The 17,215-nt window shown below is 37.0% G+C and overlaps 4 protein-coding genes across 5 annotated transcripts in view; 2 read left to right on the forward strand and 2 right to left on the reverse strand.

Annotated features, from left to right (window-relative positions):
- LOC111462896 (far upstream element-binding protein 1) overlaps positions 1-3,403 on the forward strand; it is a 6,338-nt gene extending 2,935 nt beyond the window's left edge. The window contains exon 6 of the mRNA XM_023106699.1: positions 2,087-3,403. Within this exon, the coding sequence (XP_022962467.1) occupies positions 2,087-3,235 (1,149 nt within the window). The 3' untranslated portion in view covers positions 3,236-3,403. The remainder of the gene's footprint in view (positions 1-2,086) is intronic.
- Positions 3,404-3,584: 181 nt separating this feature from the next.
- On the reverse strand, positions 3,585-7,051 carry LOC111462897 (ferrochelatase-2, chloroplastic). 2 transcript variants are annotated; one of them, XM_023106702.1, is made up of 10 exons: positions 6,744-7,036; positions 6,409-6,540; positions 5,985-6,327; positions 5,751-5,894; positions 5,542-5,643; positions 5,235-5,338; positions 5,008-5,134; positions 4,750-4,902; positions 4,515-4,615; positions 3,585-4,124 (listed from the first exon to the last, which is right to left on the reverse strand). In XM_023106702.1, the coding sequence occupies exons 2-10, from the start codon at positions 6,414-6,416 to the stop codon at positions 3,809-3,811; spliced, it is 1,398 nt and encodes a 465-aa protein (XP_022962470.1). In that variant the 5' UTR covers positions 6,417-6,540; positions 6,744-7,036; the 3' UTR covers positions 3,585-3,808. The 2 variants fall into 2 exon arrangements, with proteins under 2 accessions (XP_022962470.1, XP_022962468.1); XM_023106700.1 differs by lacking the exon at positions 6,409-6,540 and having other exon boundaries at positions 6,744-7,051.
- Positions 7,052-8,128: 1,077 nt separating this feature from the next.
- Positions 8,129-11,905, reverse strand: LOC111462974 (PITH domain-containing protein 1). Its single transcript, XM_023106807.1, has 9 exons — positions 11,752-11,905; positions 10,559-10,639; positions 10,422-10,471; positions 9,810-9,887; positions 9,628-9,685; positions 9,485-9,534; positions 9,199-9,307; positions 9,063-9,124; positions 8,129-8,442 (listed from the first exon to the last, which is right to left on the reverse strand). Exons 1-9 carry the CDS (start codon positions 11,833-11,835, stop codon positions 8,400-8,402), a joined length of 615 nt encoding a protein of 204 aa, XP_022962575.1. The 5' UTR covers positions 11,836-11,905; the 3' UTR covers positions 8,129-8,399.
- An 840-nt stretch (positions 11,906-12,745) lies between these two features.
- LOC111462747 (vacuolar-processing enzyme-like) lies at positions 12,746-17,083 on the forward strand. The gene is made up of 9 exons (XM_023106469.1): positions 12,746-13,025; positions 13,772-13,936; positions 14,033-14,189; positions 14,546-14,631; positions 14,718-14,917; positions 15,324-15,372; positions 15,626-15,835; positions 16,248-16,454; positions 16,608-17,083. Exons 1-9 carry the CDS (start codon positions 12,801-12,803, stop codon positions 16,788-16,790), a joined length of 1,482 nt encoding a protein of 493 aa, XP_022962237.1. The 5' UTR covers positions 12,746-12,800; the 3' UTR covers positions 16,791-17,083.
- The last annotated feature ends 132 nt before the right edge of the window (positions 17,084-17,215 follow it).

The following is a 17,215-nucleotide window of genomic DNA, read 5'->3' on the forward strand; positions in this document are numbered from 1 at the left end:
TTTTTTTTTTTTTTTTTTTTTTTTTTTTTTTTTTTTTTTTTTTTTTTTTGCGATTAGTTTCCCATTTTAATTCTACTTTCCATACACATTCTTGTTAATATTTACCCTTTTTGTTCGTTTCAATTTGTATTCTAGTTTTTTTTCCTCAGTGTTTTATGTTGTCTTGTTTGGACAGCTGCATTCAACAAGAAATTAATTTCTCTGTCCTTCATTAATATTACTCATTTCCCCTTCTAAATTTTACGCCACTAATGTACTGGATCTTCTATAAATTTGTCTCAAATACTATATAATATTTTCAGCATTCAGATTTCTCATTCCTTCAATAATAGTTGATATGTCTGTGTACACAAGTCTGCAAAATCATTTTATTGCTAATCCTGCTAATATGCACTGGCAGTTTAACCATTTTAATTGTCAATCAGTAGAGGGAGGTTTCTTCACTCACTGTGCTCATACTTTCGGCTTTGAGGGGGGTTCCCTTTGTAGTTCCTTGGAGTCCAATGCTGGTTGTAGTTTCACCCAAGGAGTTAGAAGCGTTGGAATATACCAACGTGTTGTACTTTTGGATCTCTTATAGGTTGAGAGAGATTTTAGGTCATTTACCTGTAATCAATCTGGATTTGTTATTATATCTGCAGTTGTTTATTCCATATATCCATTAATGCAGGGGTGGACATAAGTTCTGGGTTTGGAAAGAGGTGAAGTTATTTTACAGATTAAGTAAATTTTTGAAGAGTGATTTTTGTATCAGAAAGATTCCCATTGGTGATATGCTGGCTCCTTTGGATATTCAGTTTATCAGTCAATATTTTTCTTATTAGGTTGTTAAGGTTATATGATATCTCCTATTTAAGATGCTGCAGCCCATTTGGTATTATTCTTGGTTTTATATCTAAGTGTTATATTGTTGGGATTATGGCCTGTTCAACCATCACACGTGCTTATTAATTGTGTATCCTGCAACTGACATTGTTATTGGGAACTATTGTAGGCTTAGGGTTATTGGACCATTAGTGACACTAACATGGAATCCTTTATGTTGGTGTTCTCTCAGCATTACTCTGGTATGGTTCTGAATCCCATATTATAATGACATAAAGTGGTGTGGAGAGAAGTTGCAGGTTTATCTGTTGGATATTCTAGGTCGTAAGTAAAATTTCGAAAGTCACCTTACCATACTACCATTCTTTTTCTGGTGGATTAATTTGTAGGAACGTTTCAACTTTTAGTCTATAAAAAGTTTCTCTCGTAATGAGTTATTTTTATCGACTGTTTTTTGAATATTTTCTTATTTCAATCTTTAATAGTTATTTTTGTTTTTGTTCTTCTTATTTTCCTTCAAAGGTTTGTATATACTGTCGATGTATTCTTTCTCATCAATATTTTCTTATTTCAATCTTTAATAGTTATTTTTGTTTTTGTTCTTCTTATTTTCCTTCAAAGGTTTGTATATACTGTCGATGTATTCTTTCTCATCATCCACGTTTCTCAGTGTTTGGAAGTATTTTTTTTTCTCAATAATTTGCGATAAAATTCTTTGGACTATAAGATATTTTCACTTCATCATCTTCTATTGGCGTCTAGAGATTTGGTAGTCTATGAGGTCATTATGATTTAGCTTGATATCCAGCTAATTGATTCTTCTATATAAGATTTGATAATTGGAAGACATTGCTTTTGTTGTGCTTTGCTATGAACTTGTTTGTCTTTTGGGGCAATTAAGTTCATATATTCTGTTCTGTAAAAGCTTTTGTAGTCGTCTGGTTCTCTTTGAACCCATTCACTTCGAATAGGGAGAGGTTGAGCTTCTGCTGGAGTAACTCAATAACTCACCATCCAGGACGGTATGTTGGTGTTTTATGCTCTTCCTAATGCAGTATAAGCTCCTTTAATCCCTCTACAAAACATACTATACTGACTATGGTCTTTACTCATTTTGGTATACCCTTGATTTCAGATTTGGCTTCTATTTCCAATTCACTCATGAATGTTGTGCTTTCCTCTTTTTACTATGCGCCTTATTGGTATCTCACGTTAATTGAGAAAGATTCACCTTTTTATTTATCCTCATGATTTTTTCCAGAATCGTGTGAGAAATTCAGGTATGTCGGGAGGGTATAACCAACAAGGTTATCAAGCTCGTCCCCCTTCAAGTTGGGGGCCTCCTGGGGCTCCACCAATGCAGCAACCTGGTTATGGCTATGGACAACAAGGTGGATACTCTGCTCCTTCGTCTCAGTATAACATGCCACAACCTCCTTATCAGGGTTATTCCCAACCGTCAACTGGTGGATATGCTTCTAACTGGGACCAGTCTACCGTTCCAACAAATCAACCTGCTACTCAGGGAAGTGGTTATGATTACTACAGTCAACAGCCCCCTCAGCAACAGCAGACATCTGGAGGTCCTGGTGCTGCAGCAGACAACAGTGGTTACAGTTATGGTCAACCACAAGCCTCTACTTATAGTCAACAAGGATATTCTCAAGATGGCTATGGTGGTAATTACCATGCACCTCAGTCGGGTTACAGCCAGCCCACATATGATCAGCAAGGTTATAGTTCTGCTGCAAACTATGGTAGTGTGGCTAATGCAGGCCAAGATGGGCTCAATTCATATGGGTCACAGGGGGATTCATCACAGACGGTCCCTCCTGCACAATCCTCTTCTGTGAGCCAGCAAGGTTATGGTGCAAATCAGCAGCCTGTCCCTGCACCAAATCAGTCAGGGTACGGAATGACCGCACCTTCCCAAACTGGCTATGGAAATCAACCAGCTGCTCAGACTGGGTATGGGGCTGGGTATGGACCTCCTCAGACTCAGAAACAGCCTGCAAATCCTCCTGCCTATGGTCAGAGCACCCAGTCACCGAGCGCACCCAGTGGCTATGGGCAACCTGCTGCATTGACGTCTGGATATTCCACTTCTCAGCCTCCCACATCTGGGTACACTCAATCAGATTCTGCTTCTCAGCGTGCTCCACCATCCGGTTATGGTACTGCTGCTCAGCCAGGGTTTGCACCACCACCTTATGGTGTTCCTCCAACAAATCAGGCAGGTTACGGACAAGCTCCACCGTCTTATAGCTCCTCTTATGGTTCTGGTTACCCTCAGCCTCCATATTCTTCTGAAGGAAATGCTGGTGGGGCCACTCGTGGTGGCTATGACTCTGCATCGGCTGCTCAGACAGCGCCTCAAAGTGGGGTTGCAAAAGCATCGCCAAAAAGTTAAATCAATGTATGTGTTCATTAGGTGTCTTGTTGTGGAGAACGGTTTACTTTGTTCCTTTGGTTAGTTTTTAGTAGGCCAAGTAGTATTATGAGACCTCATTAATGTCTGAATTATTTACTTGTATTATTGGGTTTTGGTACGGTTTAAACGGCTCCGGACTTTTTGTTATTCTCTTCCAAATGACCTGCTCTCTCTTCGGCTGTTTCCCGGTTGCAGGGAATTGAATAGTTACTGAGATTCAATCCTTCGACTCGTTTTGATTGTGAATGCAAGTCTTCGCAGAAGTCATCTACCTAAACTACAACACTTCATCTATACGATTATGAGTCGGGTGCTAAATAAACAGTTCTCTAAAACGCCGAATCCTCCATTTTTATGAATGTGATGTATTGTGTAGTAAATACAGCAGTATTTGCCCTAAAATAGAGAAGTTATACAAAACGTAACATATCTATGCCATGGTAAATTTCTATTCTTTTTCCCAAAAGTAATTGAATCAAACCCCTTAAAACCAAAAAAATATGACATTTCACCCAATCCCAGCGATATCTGAGATGGTCCGTCTCCTATGGTCTAAATGAAATTATTCCTAAAAGCCAGAAATGCTTTTGGTGAAAGTAACAAGATTATTGCGAGGACTGAACCAAATAGCAATTTGATAGCATATTGGAAAGGATCACAATCATCTGCATCTGTTGAGCTTGCATGGGGCGACAAAGCTGTAGCGGATGGAAGGGCTTCGATCACTGCATCAGCCAAATCCAAAATGAAAGAAGATTTGCAATTGAGAGCAGGCACACGACCCCAGTTTTCGATCCCAGATTCAAGTGCCAAGTGCTTATACTCCATATCTATCTCCTCAAGAGTCTCAATGTGCTCGCTCACAAAGCTGGAAAGAGACGTAAAATTATTATAAATAAAACGCCAGAAAGGCAGAAGAATAAAGAAAACAATGTAGGAATGCGAGAAAAATCGAACTTTGCTGAACATTTGCCTTCTCCACGTCTTCGAAACAAGTAAAACCAATTGTAAATACGTTCAAACAGCATAATGCTTATTCGGCCAAAGCTTCTGCATTGTTAGGCTCGCACGAATATATATACTTTTTATATGATTTAGTCCAACTGACATTCACTCTAAGGTCAGATATGATTACCAAGATTATGAATAATTTAAATTATACGCAATAATAGGACCTCCTAGAATTATGAACATACATGGAATCAAAATCAACAATCGATAACAGTTCATCCATTTATAGTTTATGAACAAACCATACCTCACAGGAACGGCTAGGAGACTCTTAATACCCTTCTGGCCAAGCTCAACAAGAACTTCATCTGTGTATGGCTTCAGCCATTGTACAGGTCCAACTCGGCTCTGAACATGAAATACATAACCAAGTATGAAATTCCACATGCGTGTACTTAGGAACAAAGAAATAAAGAACATCTGAATAGTTAAAAGCAAGAAAAAGATAAGAAACCAAGCGAAGCTAAAAATTTATTATTAACCTGATAAGCAAGAGTATGCTCATTTCCAATTCCTCTGGCTTTCAGCTCTTGCATGATTAGGTAGATGCACTCCTCCATTTGATCTTTGTATGGATCTCCAGCATTCTCAACATAACTGACGGGAACCCCATGTGCACTAAAGAAAATCATGACCTACGGTGCAAATGATGCTATATATAAGAAAATAATTGACTGGGACAATCATGCTGCATAAACTAAAGTATCTCTCTAAAATCAGTTTCACCAAAGATCAAGGACCTCTTGAGGATTGATAAAATTCTTCAGCTCTGCCTGAACCAAGTCAGCCATGGACTTAATATACCCTTCACGTTGATACCAGGACTTTATAACTGAAACAGGCAATTTTGAGAGATGTGCATCTTCCCTGATAGACAGTCATAGTCAATAAGTTGGAACCAATTTTATCCCTCTTTTCTTTTAAAAAAATAAAATCAAAATATTATAATACTGGACTGAGTCATCACCTGAAAATCTTCTGGAGAACACGAATACTAGACCCAGTTGTGGAAATAGAGTACTGTGGATATAATGGCAGCACCACAAGTCTTGTTATCCCATCCCTCTTAATCTGCCACAAACAGCAAAAGGTACCACCAATATTTAAAATAAATATAGTGACTATTAAGGACTTCAAACATCTCTAAAATACGATGCTAAAGTCTGAAGATACAGGCACATTGAGAAATAACACGTGGCCTGCAGTAAATATAAAATTTCCCCTTGCATTTGAATTAGAAGGCAAGGGAAATAAGAAAAAAATGTAGAACGTACTTGCTGAATTGCTTCCTCTGTGAAAGGGTACCAATAGCGCATTCCCACATAGACATTAGCAGAAGTGTTTTTCTCTTCCAAAGCCATTTTAAGCGCCTGTGCCTGCATCCAGTATACACAAATTATAAATATTTGAAGATTTTCTTATACCCAACTGGAGATATGACATAATGAACAAGTAGAGGGGAACAAGAGAGAGGTCAATCAACCTGCTCATCTGTTATTTTACGCAAAGGTGAGCCGCCTCCTATTGAAGCATACCCTTCTTTACTTTTGGGAGCACGAAAGGTAGATATTAATTTGGCCAATGGCTCTTGGAGGAAACGGAACAACCTTGGGAGCCGGATAATATCCTATGTTTAATGCAAATAAGTGAGAACTGATATATGTTGACACGCTAGTATGTTATTAAGGCTCTAGATACATAATATTAACTAAGATACCGGATCTGCAAATAGATTGTACAGAAATGGCTGAACATCATCAAGCGTGTCTGGCCCTCCTAGATTCAGAAGCAGAACTCCAACCTTCTCTTCCGCTGCCTGAGAGCGAGATTCTAAAGCATATTCACCATAGGTGAAACTTTCTACCGAGCAAAATGCTTGTCCAAGACGGCTTCTCTTCTCAATGGGGCCAGAAAGGTGAAACCCCTGCATCACATCTCTGTGACTATTGGAGCTAGAACAAGAAACCACTAATCCTTGAGATGTAGACTTATCACGAACTTGCAAATTTCTATAGGATTTGCAAGATAAAGACACGAGAGGTTTCGGCAAGGAGAATAACCTGAAAAAGGAAAAACAAATGTTGAATTCTTAACTTTGATAATAAAATACCTGAAAACTTCTATAAAAGATATGCCATTGCCGTGGCATCTTGAATTCAAAGAACGTTCATTCTGGTCAACCCTGTTATTATCATTCACACAACTTCACAGTGATCGAGCTAAGGGGACTGGTTCCAAATTTGCAGAATTAAATTCATATGCCTAGTTTCAGGCTGCAAGAAGATTGCAACATATGGTAATTTCATCCAATAATCAACATAAAGTTCATATGGAGCGGAAATTTGCAGACGCTACAGATAATATAAAACGAAAATTTCCGAAGTAACAATAAAAGGCGACTTAAGAATCCGATCATCATTCGCAAACTACAAGCAAAGGCTGAAGGAAGGCACAAGTGATACATTATACAACTTACGTGGGAACCCTGTGATCCGAATTGAGTTTATTGGCACTGAGAAGCTTCATATTAGAAAGAGCGCCAGAGGAAGAGGTCGCGTCCATGGAGTCGAAAATCGGAACAAAGTTATATCCAAATCCAAAATCCCAGAAGAACTTGAGCAGTGTCGAATGTAGAAATGACAGAAAGAGTGGATTCACAGAGACGATCTTGAATAAAAATATTTGAGAATTGGAAACGCTGAATCCGAACGAGGAGGAACGGGACGGAAGGATCTGGAAACTCTTGATTGGTTCCCAATTTTACGTTGGGCGCGCCAACCACTTTCACCATTATATATTCGAAGGGGGATTCGTGTTGAAAAATCTACGCATCTACGTGTAGGCCCTATCAAACTTTCTTTTATTATTATTATTATTATTATTTTTTTATTATTTTTTTTTTTGGAGAAAATCTCATTTCGTATTATTATTAGGTATTTAATTTACCCACTCCCACAACTAGTTGAACTATTCCATTATTCTTTAAAACTCATATTGATTCGTACTTTTCACCCTTATAAAATTGTGAAGTGTTGAATATTTTTCATGGTCGCTCAACAATTTTTTGGACCCATCAATACCCATTCGATGCCTCCTATTCGAATATTTGTGCATAAAGGTAAAATGTTATTTAAACCATGATACATAATCGATCTGAATAAACCGTAAGCACATGATATATGGATTGGTACCCTCAGCCTTATCTTATTATGAATATTATGAAGGGTTACATAATATATGGATGGAAATCTTCTTTTGTTTAGACTTAGAGAGATATGAGTTTAACTTAGAGATGAAAATCTTCTTTTGTTTAGACACAAAATATACCACAACCAGTAACATCTATGGCTCAAAACCGCTATGAAAATGAGTCGAATCATCGGTTGATGCAATTGTTGATAGACAATGTCAAGGTTTTATATAAGACTTTCTTTATATCCCGAGAGTATCTAGTAGTGCACAATGTCACAATCACTTTTCTTGACATAGGATTTTGCAATTGTGCGACACTTACTCTCAACACCAAGTCAAGCTAATTTGTATTAGCGTCCATGGACAACATGCCTTAAACAAATGTGACCGTGACACTCAAGCCCACCCTCCTTGGCATCTGAGTTCACCAACATGGACTGACTCTTGGTTTTAGCATCCATAGACTTGGTGAGGAGGTCGTTTTCTCTAGGATGGAGGACCATAGCAATAATTCATGAGATGGATATAATGATATATTTGCCTAGAAATCCTCACAAATTACAGTCTAAGAAACGTACACGCAGTCTAAATAAAAATTGATTAACTTCAACTTCATTGAGGGGAAAAAGAAAAACGTGTTCTTCTCAACTCCACAGAAAACAAAAGGCAAAAATAAAGACTGAATTGGTTCGAACATTAAGCTGAAGTGAAACTTGTCTCAACAATTCAACACTACTTCGTTAAGTTCCAAATTTCCAATCAACATCAGAGAGTCCATTTCTTTCCATGAAACTGATGAGATTATCCAGTTACTAGACAAAAAGAAGCGCAGGAAGGAAATGCAAATGCATGTAAATGCAACTCAAAATAGTTAAGACTCAGCATCCAGTAGAGATTATACAGATGGAATGTTTCAGAAAGGAGGACGGCAAATATTTCTTCATTCAACATGTGAAAATCCCGCACCACCTTCAGCTCGAGTCCTGTGCATGAGCACAAGCTTAGCCATTTAGGGGACTGAAGAGGTACTAAGAAGATACAATCTAAGCATATGAGAATAACAGCAGTAAATAAGCATCTCCGTCCACCGAGTGTTTCAAATGCTCGTGGGCATTAGCTTGTATCACTTTTGAAACACTCCCAAATTTTATGCTAATTAGCAAATGGAATTTTCATCAAAACCCCAGAACAGCAAATAGATAAGAAACTGTTAATAAATCAATGTAGTGGTATGCTAGAAAGTTGAGGAAAAGTAGAGGGATGTGGCCAAAACTAGAGGACAGTAACTTGAGAGAAAATAAACAAAAAATGTACAAGCAGAATGAATGTGAGATTCCACAACGATTGGGGAGGAGAACAAAACATTCTTTATAAAGACGTGGAAACCTCTCCCTAGCAGACATGTTTTAAAAACCTTGAGGAGAAACTTGAAAGGGAAAGTCCAAAGTGGGCTTGGGATGTTACAATGTATAGCTATAATGAATGCAGTATTGTCTACCATGGCAACTGAACTGAGTGAAAAACGCTTAGGTTAATGCGTTCTTGAAGGAAAAGCACAAGAAGAATACATTCAATACCGTCCATGAAGGGAAATGTCACTTACTTGTGGTCAGAAGGATTTGGCGTAATTTCATAAACAATAGTTGCAACAACATCTCTCTTTAGCTGTTGATTAAAATGAAGATGTTTAGTTACTTAAACCAACAAAAACATCAACTGATTCTTTGTGACAACTTTACCTGTGTGGCTTCACCTTTCAACCCAATGTAGTGTATCTGAGACGTGTCACCGCCATAATTGTCAGGAAAATGCAAAGTGATATTTGCCACACTTTGAAATTTGGAATATCTGATTATGTATATAAACTAGCAGTCAAAAAATAATTGTAATCTAACATTGAATGTATGTTGTTCTACAGATTAAGAATGCTTACTCGTAGGAGAATAGATAATGCTCAACTTTTTAGCTCTTAATTCAAACATTAAGACGAACAGAAAGATTTGTTGTTCTACAAAGCATCCTTACCTTGTCTGGTACTCTAATACTCCTTGCAAATTCTCAGCCAAATCCCACTCCTAGAAATAATATAAAATGCATTACAATTACAACATATGTTTAGATGTTAAAAAATTTCTCCATGAACCTCTAGATAAGCTAACAGGCAGTACCTGAACAGCTTGCATACTTTGAGCATCAGAGAAGTCGATACCTTCTCGGTTGATAAACCTAATTATGAACGAGAAGTATGGGATAATTGACTTATAAGAACTAATGCAGAGAGAGAAGGGATAAATCTTACTATATAACATAGAAAACCAAGTGCCAGAAAGTTCGAGAAAATTTTACTTACGCTCGCATCTTTGAAGGACTAGTACCATCTGGACCACCAATGATAGCTATGCTTTTGATCTTAACATCTGATGTAAATCTAATAATCATCAAATAAGTGGTAATGAATTTTTAAGAAACAGGAAGTAGGCCCAGAACACAAAAAGTACACGCCATACGGGCATAGAAATCATCGTGAAATGATGTTATCAGATATCTAGATTGTTCTTTCCATGACCGCTTTCGAATTTTCAGACTAGCCAACAAGCACAGATTCTTAATATAAACATGTTTCTCTTAAGTAGGAACATGAAACTATGTTTCCCAACATTATTTAACAATATGCAAACATAGGTGAAATAGTTTACATATGAGGACCTTTTAGGAAGGTCATGGATTTTCCTAGAAGAATAAACAAAATGGGAAAGTCATAATAAGTTACATTTCACAAAATTATTTATTTTCATAAATTCAACCTGAGATATATAGATGGGATGGTTGAGAAACTATAAATTTTGTTACATCGAATGTAAATGAATAAGCATTACAATAATTGTACATATTAATCAAGTAAATCTCAATGTTATTGAGGTATTAGGTATAGCTGGAATCAAGAAGTACTGAAGACACCTACGGGATGAAAACTATCAGTTCAGGATCACCCTCGTTGCTTTCCAAGTGATCCTGCCATAGAAAAAGAATACATGAGGCTAAATTATCTTAGCAACAGAGCACATGGTATTAATACACACAAGCATAACGGTTAAGTACCCCGGATGAATTTAACCGGTGCTCCCAAGCTTTAAACACAGTCTTCACACTTCCTGGAGTCGCCTCATTCAAAGCAGAAACCTAGAAAATAACAGAACCTATGACCAAAAATAAAATTTCCACTGGTTCCTTTGAGAAAACAAAAATGTATTCTATGTGTGGGTTCGACATGTAATCATCTACGATTAAAAACCAGCAGGATCAAGACAAATAAAAGTTCAAGGCTCTCCCATGAAAGTCAATTATAAGATCCAATCGATTCCGTCCACAATGATCAACGAGGCGATTAAGTAACTGCGCTTGTTAAGCTTACACGAAACATGCTATAGGGAGAAGGGGCCATTGTCATGCTAGTACGATTCTATGAGTAATTCGCTTTAAATAGCTTCGATTATCAAAGATAGAGGAACACAAGATCATTATGCAGTTTCAACATATTCAATCTAATCTCACCCATTTCTTCTAGCCTTAAATAAACAGGAAGGTATATCATTTTCAACAGCACCTCGCCCATAGTATTATTCCAAGCATCTGCTGGTGAACTTATGCCTTACAAGTTTCGTGGAAAAATCCATCAACATTTTCAACATCTCACTCAGTTATTCCAGTTATTGAAAAACTCCTCTAGGTTTGCAAGACCTCTCGCCTAGATGGCTCAGGCAACAAATATATTTCTAAAACTTTATCAATTAGTATATAATCATTGATTTTCTTAATACGCGTACGATGTTCATCGCTTACAAAACTCAGAGATGAACTAAGCGATAGCAATGTCGGCACCATTCTCTTCCAGATCCTTTAAATATGCATATATAAATTATTGACTTCTTGTCAAATAGCTGGGCTATAAACCCAACTTGGAAAAAATTAATTTAACTAATACAAACCCAATTTGCACGTGATGAACCAAAGACAATGACAGAAGAAAAGATTCAGGATCATGTGCAATCGCTATTCACAAAAAGTAAAAAAATCTAAGCACTGTAGTTGAGAAAAACAGCAGGATATACTCATTCAGCTAACGGATATGGAGATTACTAAAATCCAAAGCCAGAACCATGAATATCAAATTGCTCGCAGGAAAAATGATTATACGAACTAGTTTTGAGTGATTCGAAGTCGTAATAAGCATTGCCAAAGAAGAAAATTCGTGTGCTAGAGAGAGAGAGAGAGAGAGAGAGATTTGCACTAACTCTGGGGAGGTCTATGTGCTTGTATAGAGACCAATCAGAAGAACAATCGTGATCTTCGCAACTGTGATCGTGAAAGCAAGCCATCCTCGAGCCTCCACAACAATAATGCCCAAGACGAAAAGAGATTGCAGAGGGAAAAAGAAAGTGGGAGATTCTCAAAACGGCGTCGTTCAGATTGCTTCGCTTGGATATAAAGCATTACGAGAAAGAGGAGGAATCTGCTACTTCATTCACATTATCATCGGTTGGATAAAGTTAAAAATGGGACCATTGAAACAAACGAAAAGTCAAAATCACGATAATTTACGTCTAAGGTAAATAATATCACATCATGACATAAATATTAACAATTTAGTTGTTGGTAACGACTTAGCCATATCAATGAAATTATCGAGTGTTGTACAGTCACATTGGAGATCCGTGGTTATATTCTAATTCAAGTGTATACTCGAAAAAAAGATAATTGTTTCGAATAAGAGCTAGAAAAGTAGGTGAATATGACCTGAGAAAAGATTCAATGATACGTTATTTAAAATAATAATTATTAAAAATTATAATATTTATGATGGATGAAAGATATGATAGAAAAATGATAGGTAGCTTATAATTAATATAACTTTTATTATCATCACTTCAGCCCAATCTCTATCCATTTATTATATCAAAAGTAAAAATAAAAAATAAATAAAAAAAAGACAATAATTTCTCATTTTTTAATTAAGGCCGGTTTGACAAAAATGAATGGTAATTTTTTTATTTTTAAAATGTCATTTTTATTTAAAAATGATTATATTTTAGTCCATACTATTAGTTTTTTTTTATTCTTTCTTATTTTCTCTATTAAGAAATATCTTGGACGGATAATTGGATGGGAGAAGTATCTATATACGTGTACGGTTAAGATTGGATCTAATGTGAATCTCATTCGGGGCAATTAAGTCTTTTCGAAGAACTGCCGGCAAATTTTCATTTCTTTGTATAGTGTTTTTACAAGTGAATTTGTAATTATCGTTCGTACCAATCGTATCCCCCACCTTTTCGGCAACTTCATGACTCGAATCACCAACGGAGCTTTACTCTTTCTCTTGTTCCTTGCCGTAATCGGCCTGGCTTCCGGTGGCCGGGACTTTCCCGGTGATTTTCTCCGGTTGCCGTCCGAGGCATTGAGATTTTTTCGCGGAGAAGCCTCTGACGCTAGTGATGAGGACGCCGTGGGGACGAGATGGGCTGTTTTGATCGCCGGTTCTAATGGATACTGGAATTACAGGCACCAGGTTGTTTTTGTGACTTCGATAAGTTGTACTAACTTGAATTCATTTTTCTTGGAAGTACAAGTTTGTGTTCTGTTTTGATGTTGACTTTTTTCAGTGATCGACGCTTTCATGTTCGCATTTCATACTCTTTCCTAAATGTCTGTTGTATTATCTCTATCGCCGATCCTTGTTTGATCTATTTTTAAATTGCTTTGATTTTTAACCTCGAAGTTTATTATCAAAATTGCTATCAGTTGTGAGCGATATAAATTTTGGATATTGGTACAGAATAATCTCGTCATGGAAACTGTAGCTGCTTTCAAACAAAGTTTCCTTGTTTGGGATTTTGAGCAAGTAGCTGAGTGTTTAAGGCCTAACTGTAAAAGTTCATTATAAGGCACTTGTGACTCTTCTGGATAAGAAGAGCTGTAAGTACAGCCAGTAATTGAACTTAAAATCAAAAGATAGAGGAGAGATGTAATTAAGAATTAATATAAATTTGTTCAACTGGGGCATAGTTTTTTCTTGCACGAGCCAATGAAGTCTAGATGCTCTATGCTAGAAGGGGGGGTTGAAGGAGAGGACTCTCCGAGTATTTGAAAAATTTCCGAGCTAATTATTTCAGTGACAAAAAGAGAAGATCAGTATAAACGAGATAATAGAATATTACTACTATTCTGCTCTCAAACTTGGTTTACTGTGTGAATGTTCTTGATGGTTTAATTATTTGAAAAGACTTGGAGAATGATGAACACATTTTCCACCAGGCTGATATCTGCCATGCTTATCAATTGTTACGGAAAAATGGGCTAAAAGATGAGAACATCATCGTTTTCATGTATGATGACATTGCCTTCGATCCAGAGAACCCAAGACCTGGGGTCATCATCAACCATCCTCAGGGATCTGATGTTTATCATGGAGTCCCGAAGGTTAATTTTTGTAAACAATTTCTTTATAGATTCCAATTCTACACCTGATTTGTTTGATTGTAGCTTCTTGAGTACCCTACGTTTTGTTCATCACAGGATTACACTGGTGAGGATGTTAATGTGAACAACTTTTTTGCTGCCATTCTTGGAAACAGAACAGCTCTTTCGGGGGGCAGCGGGAAGGTTGTTGACAGTGGTCCTGATGATCATATTTTCATATACTACAGTGATCATGGTGGCCCTGGTGTGCTTGGTGAGTAGCTTGTTTCTATGTAGTTTCGCATACCATGTGATGTGACCTATCATGTATATAGGGATCATTTTTTGGATACGTTTGTTGTTTGATATGGTTGATTTATGTCTGTAAGCAATAAAATAATTAGTTTACTTTTATGTATTTTATTTAGAGGCTAAAAAAGCATGCATTGAATGAAGGCTGATAGCAAGCCTCGTTTTACCTAGGAAAATGCTTTATTTATTTATTTATTATTATTGTTGTAAAAACAATGATCAGAGGTAAATTTATGTGAGAATCCGTTCCTTTGAATTAACTAGTATTGTTACTTGATGAAAATGAAATTTCTCATCTCTACGATACATTTTGCTCAGGGATGCCTACTTATCCCTATATTTTTGCTGACGATCTTAATGAAGTTTTAAGAAAGAAGCATGCTTCTGGATCCTACAAAAGTCTGGTAAATTATTGTACTGTTCTTTACTTGAGACTGCAACTATCCTTAGAATGTAAACTTATCTAATGGGACTGTATGTAATATTGTAGGTATTCTATCTTGAAGCTTGTGAATCAGGAAGTATCTTTGAAGGCCTTCTTGACAAAGGTTTGAACATTTATACAACCACCGCATCAAATGCTTATGAGAGCAGTTGGGGTACTTACTGTCCAGGGGATGATCCTAGTCCTCCACCAGAGTATGATACTTGTTTGGGTGACTTGTATAGTGTTGCTTGGTTGGAAGACAGGTAAAAGATAATGATGAATTTGTCTCTGTTGCTAGACTTTGTTCTTCAAGTTCCCCCCCTTAATTTATTAGTAAAAGAAATGATATTAACACCGAAAGGTAATATTCTTTTTGTTCTGCCCCTTCAGTTTTGGGCATTTGTTCTCATTTCTCAGTTCTCGTTATACGTATTGCATTGCTGTACTTCTGGTGTCTAGTGTTCTGTCTGGCGGACGAATGAATCTCATAAAATTATTAGATCCAAAGCAAACTATTGCTGTTCAAATAAGGGATCCAAACCCACAAGCATAAAGCATAAACTGTTCAGATAATTTTATTTATTTAGCTGATTCTGAATAATTTAGGTAGGATTTGGTTTATTTTATTCAGAACCTCATGGTTCTTACTTTGGTGCTGCCTGCATACAGTGATAATCACAATTTGAAGACGGAAACTTTGCGCCAGCAATATGAATTGGTAAGAACCCGACCACTATTTTGGGAGAAATCTAATTCCTACGAGTTTAAATTTGGATCTTAGGAATGAAAATTTTTCTTCTAGAGATTTTCATCCTTTCGAAAATCTAATAATTGTACATTTAAGTCTGAAGGCATTTTAGTGTCTATTTATGAAAATGAGAAATTTTCCCTTTATGCTCGACGTTGAAAAGAACCTCAAATGTATTTCTTTTCTCCTTGTTTGATATGATTTAAACTGCTGGTCTCTTCAGGTGAAGAAAAGGACGCTAAATGATGATGATGCGTTTGGTTCCCACGTCATGCAATATGGTGATCTAACGCTGAACAAGAACATTTTGTTCTCATTTCTGGGTACAGATCCCGCTAATGAGAACAACACTTTTGTCGAGGAGAACTCTTTGAGGCTAACCACAAAAGTTACCAATCAGCGTGACGCTGATCTGGTCCACTTTTGGGAAAAGGTTAGTTTCTTCTTTTTCCATTTTCAAATTGACAATATTTGAACGCTATTTGGTATATTATAAAAAAGAGATATTCTGAGGATTACCAAATTCTTCTTTTCTCTTGTAAATTGTCGACTTATCAATTGTGCTTTTACTTATGGAGTCATCTTTAGCCCCAAACTCCACTGTTTCCTGATGTTTGAATGATGATGAGAACGCAGTTTAGGTGGTTTTTGCTATTTGCCATCTGTAATAAGTTCAAATCTTGAGATTTCAATGGCACTTCAAATACTACACCGCTTATCACCTCTCTAATATTGGCATTTTAATATTTTCTGGTTAATATTGGGGTTTTTCTTGCTTCCAATTTTGGTTTCGACATCATCTAACAACCCTTCACCCCCATCCCCTCCGTGCCTGTTGATTTTAGTTTCGCAAAGCTCCAGAAGGTTCCAACAGGAAAATCGAAGCTCAGAAGAAGTTTGTGGAAGCAATGTCCCATAGAGTTCATATTGATAACAGTGTGAAGCTAATTGGAAAGCTGTTATTTGGAATTGAAAAAGGTCCCGAGGTGCTTAATGCCATCCGTCCCGCAGGACGACCCCTTGTCGATGATTGGGATTGTCTGAAGAATATGGTATAATGTCGATATAATTGTGTACTCTTATTTCCTGTTTCTTTCTTGATGCCTAATGACAAAGACAGCGTTTCATTCAAGCCATCAATAATGTTTAGTTATGTTTTAATTGAGTACAAGTTCTGTAATTCTGAAATGGTTTGATACATACAGGTTAGGAGCTTTGAGGCACGGTGTGGATCTCTCTCCCAGTACGGAATGAAACACATGAGGTCCTTTGCAAACCTATGCAATGCTGGAATCAGCAAGGAGCAGATGGCAGAGGCATCGGCGCAAGCTTGCGTAAGCATCCCCTCGGGCCCATGGAGCTCTCTGCACAAGGGCTTCACTGCATGATGGTGAAGCCAATCCACTCATCCGATTTGAAAGTACGTTTCTCCCACCATTGTTTATATCATCTATGTTTAAATGGATCTGGGACGACAAGTTATTTGTAAATACATCTGCAAACCGTCATGTAAGAAAAGAAGGGCAATATAATTGAACTAAGTAACTGAACAAGTAGTTTTTACTTATGGTCATCAACAATCACTATCTTGTATCTGTTTACTTATGGTCATCAACAATCACTGTCTTATTGGCAAGAATTAGCTAAATTCCAAATATATGTAGAGTTATGATGTGCATTAGCATTGTATGATATAATATTTTCACATGAATACAAAATCCCAACCTCCATAAGAAGAAAAGTTAGAGACCAATAGTGCATGATTGAAATATTGGTGAGAAAAAAAAGGCAGAAGAGTGGGCAGTATAGATGA

Source organism: Cucurbita moschata, unplaced genomic scaffold (genome assembly GCF_002738365.1).
Source record: "Cucurbita moschata cultivar Rifu unplaced genomic scaffold, Cmos_1.0 Cmo_Scf00027, whole genome shotgun sequence".
In the NCBI taxonomy this organism is placed as follows: Eukaryota; Viridiplantae; Streptophyta; class Magnoliopsida; order Cucurbitales; family Cucurbitaceae; genus Cucurbita; species Cucurbita moschata.